General features: G+C 35.1%; 1 protein-coding gene across 1 annotated transcript; it reads left to right on the forward strand.

Annotated features, from left to right (window-relative positions):
* The first annotated feature begins 1798 nt into the window (after positions 1-1798).
* Positions 1799-6201, forward strand: LOC143557184 (uncharacterized). Its single transcript, XM_077046314.1, has 3 exons — positions 1799-1934; positions 3735-3921; positions 5806-6201. The coding sequence occupies exons 2-3, from the start codon at positions 3784-3786 to the stop codon at positions 6169-6171; spliced, it is 504 nt and encodes a 167-aa protein (XP_076902429.1). The 5' UTR covers positions 1799-1934; positions 3735-3783; the 3' UTR covers positions 6172-6201.
* The last annotated feature ends 2585 nt before the right edge of the window (positions 6202-8786 follow it).

An 8786-nucleotide genomic window follows, 5' to 3' on the forward strand; every position in this document is an offset into this window, starting at 1 on the left:
TCTCATAAGTGGGGGGAGGGGTGGTGGATGTGATATGCTCACTCATCACACACTCTACCCAATTAAATGGTGCCACATCATCAACCCTAAATCCATCACATTTGATTGTTTTTTATTAGGGGTGGTGGTGTGGTGTGGTGTGGTGTGGTGTGGTGTGGTGTGATGGTTTTTTTTTTGGTTTTTTTTGTAAGATTAAATGTTACAAAGATAAATAAATAAATAAAAACCGACAAAGAAATGGTTGATGTAGGCCTTATCACGTTTCCGCCAACTTAGCCGACTTTTATATCATTTTTATAGCATTCAAAAGTTCAAGGTTTAATTCGTAAATTATTCTAAATTTTGTTTAAAAGAAATGTGAAAGTTAAGGGGTTAAATGTGTAAATTGTATTTAAAATACATTAATAATAATACTAACAAAACCCACAGCACAACCCTGTTAATTTTCCGGCAATCCATCACTTCCGGCGACCAACAGCACGGGTGCCCCCCAACTGTCATAACCACCCCTCTCCCAACGGCTCTTTTTCTTGGAATCAACCCTTCATCACGCGTGACACCCATCACGCAAAATCCATTTTTTCCGCGTGACAATGGGGCAGCGGCGGTGTGGAGAGGCTCACCACGCGTGATGAGAGCTCCATCACGCACCGCCCCGTCCCCCCTAAGTAACTTCTATTTTTTATTTTTGTAGACTAGTAGTTGACAAATTTTAACGTCCCTGAATGTCCTATAAAACCCATATAAAACCATTAATAACGGAATTATTGTTATGTCTAAATTTGTCGTCATTACATCTATGTTTTCTTTTCAACAAATTTATTAGTATATTTATAAACAAACATAGGCTCGTTCTTGTCATTTGTCGCCCTAGACGAATTTCTTGGTCTTGCATATGGAAATATCTAGTTAAGCAAACCTAAAGATGGTAGGACCTGGCTTGACGATAGCAAGAAAATTAAATTTTGATTTTTAACTGATATGTTTTTATTCACTTATTTTGCTTTCAATTTAATGTCATTTTATGGTTAAATTTTGTTTAGAAGTAATAATACACAACACAACGCATATCAGTCATTGACAATTTCACACCAGCACATATTCACCCTCACGTATAATCACACCACCAACACTAAAGTCATGTTTGGGATTAAGTTTGAAAGTAACTTATTACTTATTAGGCTTTTCAAAAATCAAATAAGTAAAAAAAATGTTTGACACTGACAAAACAACCCTTTTCATTTTAGCCTTTTGACATGGTTAAAACAGTGTTTTTTAAAAGCCATAAATCCTAACGTTTTAAAATGATATCATGAAAAAAGTATTTTGGTATTTTGTCCCCATTTGAAATATGCAGAGCTTTTATCGGGAACTTCCATTGTTATGTCTGAAAAATAGGTTCAACTGATAATTAATCATATAATCCTCCCGGTACCCGTACAATGTACCCAATTTGGTACCTATACAAATTCAGTTTATTATCCATATCGGTCAAGATTATTGAAGATTTGAACAACAAAAAAACAAAACAGTACCACGACAGGTACTGTACAGATACCTATACCCATGTTGTACCAATAAATTCGATACAATACTCGGTTTTCAACATTATTGTTATCGGTAATCGGTTCGAGTACGACACATAAAACTTTAAATCCATCAAGGTGTTTTAGCAACTACATTTGAAATACAAGGACCCAATATAACACATTACAAAAAACACAAACTAAAAACATAAATTTGACAAGTAAACTAAACTAAACTAAAGTTGTTAATGTTGTTGTCCGATAAATATAACCAATGAGCCACTCCGACCACACCTAACGACATTTTCACTTCTAGTTTCATGGCGTCCGTGTAATAATAATCACACAACATCAGATTCCTTAATAATGTTTTAAACAAATTCATATTCCTTCAAGTTTTGCATCTAGGTAATGATTCTAATCATTTTCCCCCAATTTATAATTTAAATGATATTATTTAACTTTTAATTAGATCTCTTATTTTTGCATAATTCACTTGATTTAAAATATTACTTGATAATTTGTTAATTTGTTAATTGTTAATTGTTATATATATATGCATTTATAAACCGTCTGACGTCTAATCCCACACTGTCCGGACAGGGTTCAGAGTTCAGACGGCTGTTTTGATCAATAATTTTCAAAGTTTGACCGGCTGTCTAGATATTGTTTAGACGCAGTTCTGACCAATAATTTTCAAAGTTTTTTTTTTTTTATTGAAACCGATGGCGTTTTGTGATGTGAAATCATATTGGGGTGGATTAGCTAGCTATACACGCACTGTCTGACATCTAATCCCACACATTGTTTTTAATGGATGGCTGTTTTGACCACAAAGTTTGATCGACTATGGTCAGAACGGCTGTTGAGATATTGTTTAGACGGCGGTTCTGACCAGTACTTTTTAAAGTTTGACCCCTTTTTTGTAAGAATGGTCGTCCATATATTGTTCAGATGGCCGTTCTGCCCAATAATTTTCAAAGTTTGATTTTATTTCTTATTTTTAATAATCAAAACGACTGTCTGAGTGTTTTGTGGACGACCGTTTTATTATGTAAAATTAGATGAGTTATATGGACAGCCGTTCCGACCAATAATTTTCAAAGTTTGATTTTATTTTTTATTTTTTATTTTAATAATCAAAATGACAGTCTTTGAGTATTTTGTGGACGACCGTTTTATTATGTAAATTAGATGGGAGTGGTGTAGCTATAGCATGACTTTGGTTGTGTTTTTGCTCAGTAATCTAGAAATGAGTTTTCATGTTTTTGTGGGAAGCAAACATTGCATATTTGTTGTCGGTTTCGGTTAAAGTGTCGATTTTAACCTAAACTGTATCAACTAAAATGGCGTGTCATTGCGTCACATTGGTCACACCATAAAGTCAATTCACTGTGGAACAGAAGATATTATGTTCACAAAATATCGTCATTACCATTGTTACTGCAGCACTATGTGACAGTTGCTTAGCTGTTAGACAGTTAGTTTAATCTTGCTTTAAAACGCGCAAGGTATTGCTCTATGTACAACCAAATAAGCTTTATGTATGACCAAAAACTGCATCTTTTTTACGTGTCGGGTTTTTTTAATCAAGTAAACCATTCATAATGTCTTCGTCGTTGGTCTCTTTTTTAGATTGTTGATAATTTCATCGGCTTTCAATATTAGCGCCAAACGAAAGTTGCGTCTTTTTATTTTGTAACATGTTCTTTCGAGCATTTTAATTAAAAAAGGTACAAAATCTGACATTGGAATGAAATATATAGTCGTTATTGACATGATAAGTTATATGGAAAAGAATTAAACGATTTAGGCTCTAAATCGCATTTTTTATGCAAATAACTTGCAACCGAGATTCTGTTAGCGTTTTCATTTCGGTTTTGCTAATTGAAAGTCCAGTTTTAGGTGATGAAAAAATCTGTCTTTTTTATAGAAATGGCTTTTTAGGCAACGCATAAGCGTTATCGCACGCACGTGTTATTTTGGTCCTTTCTGAAACAAATACTTTACAAATCAGTCAACGGCTCAACGCACATAAATTTTATTAAATTAATGATTTTTTGTCGATTGGGATGAAATGATATTCAAAGTCTATGTAAACCTTCGCGGGACATAATGCCACGTTTATAAAGTTTCCATACTTAAGGATCACTTATATAACTACCTTAGATTGTTAGTTAAATGATTAAACTACCTTGTGTTTTTCAGATGTGATTATATATACAATAATACTGACCCGAAAAGTCAACTAGTCAAGATGGAGGAAGAGATGGTTAAACTGTGTAACATAATGCCAGTGGAGCTTGCAATCAAAAGGGAGCTAGAGTACCGCAAGAAAATCGAAGCGTTAAAAAATGAACATCAAAATGACTTGAAACCGCTCTTACTTGCACAGGTAACTTTCTGAATAATGATCATGTTTTATTTATTTATTTATTTTCAAAATGCATATTATGAATATTTTCTACGACAATTATTATTTAGTTACTTGGTTCTTAATGCTTTATATAAAATACAATACACAAAATTTGGTTTGTTTTTTGCATTATGTGTAGACTTTTGGTGAGTTTGACCTTATTGACTTATTTGACCCATTTGACCTGTTTCTTATTTACCGAACCCGCTTGACCCGTTAGAGAAAAAACATAACCGGAATCATCTCATTCTTTTATAATTGGATCAAAACTGTCACCTCTATCAGCAATGCCGGCTATGAGGTAAGGCCAGGTGGTCGACTGACTCCGGCCCGACACCCCGATAGGCCTGATTTTTTTTGTTTTAAAAAATATATATATAAATATTTTTTAAAAAAATGCGTATCGACCGCTGCCAGACACCCCGACAGGCCTGATTTTTCTTTTGTTTTTAAAAATATATATATAAATATTTTTTTTAAAAACACGTATCGAGCGCTGCCAGACACCCGATAGGCCTGATTTTTTTTGTTTTTATAAATATATATATAAATATTTTTTTTGAAAAAATACGTATCGACCGCAGCCAGACACCCCGATAGGCCTGATTTTATTTTTGTTTTTAAAAAATATGTATATAAATATATTTTTTTTAAAATGCGTTATTCTTAATGTTTAAACCCAATTACTCGACTAACTTAAGGCCCAAATTTTTTTTCACCTTCGGCCCAAATTTTTTTAGCGATTCTCGGAGACAACCCTGTCTATCAGTTGAACCAAGAAAACAGTTAACTTAATGTGACATGAAGAATCAGAATCAGTTTTCGGTTTTGACCCTAGAAACTCCACATTGTAGGGCCCACCGACACAAGCCAGGAGCGAGGATGCTGAGTTGGCACCACCGCGCACGTCTCAAAAGTCTCCAGTGCTGCAGTTTTCTTCAAGCCTCAAAGAGAAAATTGCATTTTCATGCAAAGCTTGTCAGTTGACTTTTAACTCCGTTTTTCACCTTACTTGTCACGTCGAAAGTCAACAGCACAAAATCAACATGTCTCAAATGAAGAAGAGAAGAGAGGCGATTAGTAATCCGATTTGGTGTGAATTATGCGGGTCTCCGTCTTCAAGTTTGGGTCAAATCGAGGCGCATTTGAACGGGTCAAGACATAGTTTGTCGGTCTCAAGTTCAGTCAAAAGGACGAAAATTTAACCGAATTTGTGGGACCCACTTGTCGAAAATAAAGTTGTTGTGAAGTTTTTATCGGTTACAAATAGTTTAGTTTATAGACCCGATTGTTCGTTTGTTTGTTTACATATTAATTAAAATATTTTAGGACCGTTACAATTTAGTCTGTTTTTATTATATTAATATATCGCGTCGTTACATTTTAGTATACTTTTATTAAATTTTTAGGTCCAACATATTAATGTGCATGTTTACTTTGTTATGCTCGTTCGATGTTTGTTATACTATTAATGAACGAACATAAACGGTGATGTGGGCCCAAGTGTAGAAGATCGGGCCATGATGTTTCTGGAGGCCCAAGATCGTGCTTCCAGAGGTGCTACACGAAAATGGGCATAACTTGGGCTACGGGCACCAGTCAAAACGACCGTTGGAACGTGGGCCACGTTGTGGTAACCAGCTGTAGGCGGGTTATCCCGTTTATTTTTCTGAAATAAGCCTTCTAAATAGACTTTTGGGCCACTTTTATGTTTTTTGTCTAGTTTTTGAGTTTTCTTTTGGGCTGTTGTTGTTTGGCCTGTGGTTATTTTTGTGGACCCAAACCCATTTTGGATGCTTTATTAATATGTTAAGTTACTTGTGACTAATCATTGATAAGATTTTACTAAAACATTTCATGCAGGTGCCGGTTTCCGAAAGTCAAACGGCGCTTGACCGGAAAAGAAAGTTACAACCCTTTAACGCGCAGTGTTCAAGAAGCTCTCGGTCGTCTACAAGGTTTGTTTGTGTGGTGTGCCAGGTGGCGTTTGCTACGGCGTACCATCTAAAGATGCATGGTGAAACATTTGCGCATAAAGCGAAAATAAACAACTCAAGAAGAGGTGGTAAAAGCTTAAGTAATCCATTTTTATGTGAAGCTTGTGATATTATGTGTTCAAGTGGTAGAGTTATGGAGCTTCATGTTGCTGGATTAAGGCATGCTGCATCTCTTCAAGAGTTTGAAGATGCAAAAAGAGTTAGAAATTATGGGAGCTTGCCTTCAAATTAATAACATCACAATATTGCTTTGTTTTTTTTTTTTTTTTTATTTATGTTTGAATAAAATTTTTAAATTTGGCTTTTTTTTGTAAGTTAAATAATAAAGACATGTTGGTAAGAAATTATGGGAGTTTGCCTTCAAATTAATAACATCATAATCTTATTTTTTTTACTTTATGTATGAATAAAATTTTAAAATTTGGCTGTTTTTTTTTGGTAAGTTAAATAATAAAGACATATTGGTTTTTAACTTTTTATTAATCCTAATTATTATGTTTTGGTCGTTGATGGTCCCAACTAACGATTTGGATTATGACGGTCCCAACCTCTAACGTATTTGTTCCCAACGGTTCGCGACTAACAGGAATTTTAACGTCGTTAGTTGCAGGTCGCCGAAAAACGTTTTTGGCCATTGGCCAAAAAACTCACATTTTTTTTTCGGAAAAGTTAACATTTTCGTCCAATCATCTTTGTAACTTTGTATCAGACCTTTAGAAACCTTTTTCTAGTAAAAGCCCCAACTTTTTAGGTCGTCGGAACCTAGAACCATCTTCGGAATCTGTTGGTGGTGCTCAAGTGGTGGTGGTGAGACAATTGGTGGGAGTGGCGGTGCTCAGGTGGTGTTTTCTGGAAAAAAAATGTGAGTTTGTTGGCAAAAAAACGTTTTTTCGGCTACCTGCAACTAACGGCGTTAGGATTCTGTTAATCGCGGACCGTTGGGAACAAATACGTTAAAAGTTGGGACCGTCAACAACCAATTTGTTAGTTGGGACGATAGCGAATAAAAAACGATAGTTGAGATTAATAAAAACCTATACCAATAATAAATACTCATTTTGGTATGTTGGAAGGGTGATTATGGTAAGGACAAGTTGTGATAACTTGTAGTTTTATCATTTATGTATGTAATGTTTTATATTGTTATTAATTATTACCTTGAAGTTTTCATGATTATTTGGAAGTGTGCTTAAACGAACCGAATGAATATGAAAGTACGCTTGTTTATGTTTAACCAAATTGATGAAACACATTAAAACGAACGGATTTTCTTGTATGTCTTAAATGTTAAGATAATATGTTTGTTTATGTTCGTTTATACATATAACCCAAGAAACATGAAAAAGCATAAACCATTTACTAAAGGAATATTGGATTTTAATAATCCATATTAAATGGTATTGGCCGATAATAATCTCTATTCATTCTATCGCCACTGGCGGTCCCAAATTTAAAAAAGTTGCCCCCCAATGGTCCCCCGTTAAATTTGACTTAACGGCGTTATAGTTTTTTCTGAATTTCAAACCAATTTTTTAGGGCTTTTGATCGTTAGGAGGATACGAGTCGATTGGTGTAAAATTTAGTTTGAAATAGTGCTTCAAAATGACGAAACAATGCTTCAATTCGGGTGTTTGAGCTAACAATTAACCAAAATCAAGTCGTTTAGATCATTGTTTCGAGCTAAGTTTTACACAAATCGACTCGTATCCTCCTAACGATCAAAAGCCCTAAAAAATTGGTTTGAAATTCAGAAAAAACTATAACGCCGTTAAGTCAAATTTAACGGGGGACCATTGGGGGCCAACTTTTTTGAATTTGGGACCGCCAGTGGCGATAAAACGAATAGGGATTATTATCGGGCAATACCATTTGATAGGGATTATTAAAATCCAATATTCCTTTACTAAAATAGCCTATTAAAAGATATTAAAGTTACCTATATACACACATCGTTATGACTCATTTGAAAAGTGACGCGATATATGGTCCCCTCTGGACCGTTATTTTGTTCATATTTCATCGGGTTATTTTCTTACTAGTTGTCAAGACCGAACGTTAGCCAATCCGTTGGGACTGTTGCCCATCGGGTTATTTTCTTACTTGTTTTCGTGTTTCATGGTTGTTTGGCGGGTCCATCGTCGATTTAGTGTTTTTAATTTTATAAACAACTAGATTTTCATCTCGGCGCGTTGCGCCGGGGCAGCTGGCAAAACCCATACGTTGAAACTCGGGCGTTGGTAAAACCCGAACGTTACGACGATGAGTCGACACGAATTCGGTCAGTACCAGCTTCGTTCGTAACAATATAGACACCATTTGTATAATTTGAGGGTTAAAACCCAAAATATTAATTCGTCAAATTAACATATAAAAGCATTAACATATAAAAAAACAAAATATTTAAGATGATGTTTAGTTGGTTGGCAAACCCAGGCGGTGGTAAAACCAAAGCGATGTCGGTCCCGAGCATTGAGGCGGTAACTTGACACGAATTTGGTCGGTTTTGATTACGTACCTTACGGTACTGGAACTAAAAAACGAAAAAAATAAAAAAAAAACTTGAGATGGACCAACGTGGCCAATTTGGGGGTGGGGGTCGGTCAGTAGCGTTGTCGGTCATGGGCTTTAAATAGAGCCGCGAGTCTGTGCGAATTCGGCCGGTTTCTTTCAGATTTGTTATGGTACTGAAACTAAAAAATTTAACGTTTGATCAGTTTCCATTACGTTTATTGTGGTAACAAAACTTAAAAAATACAAAATTCACCGACCAATACGGTGCCGCCAAGTGGCTCAATAAGCCACTAGCGGCACCAAACTTGTAAATTATATATAGTTATAATTATAATG

This window comes from Bidens hawaiensis, unplaced genomic scaffold, assembly GCF_021521415.1.
Source record: "Bidens hawaiensis isolate Kalapana, Puna unplaced genomic scaffold, B.hawaiensis_p1.1 tig00018846_1, whole genome shotgun sequence".
NCBI classification, from domain to species: domain Eukaryota; kingdom Viridiplantae; phylum Streptophyta; class Magnoliopsida; order Asterales; family Asteraceae; genus Bidens; species Bidens hawaiensis.

Coding starts and splice junctions, on each gene's coding strand:
- LOC143557184 (XM_077046314.1), top strand. CDS start 3,784: ATGGAGGAAGAGATGGTTAAACTGTGTAACATAATGCCAGTGGAGCTT. Junction 3,922..5,805: donor AACCGCTCTTACTTGCACAG/GTAACTTTCTGA, acceptor CATTTCATGCAG/GTGCCGGTTTCCGAAAGTCA.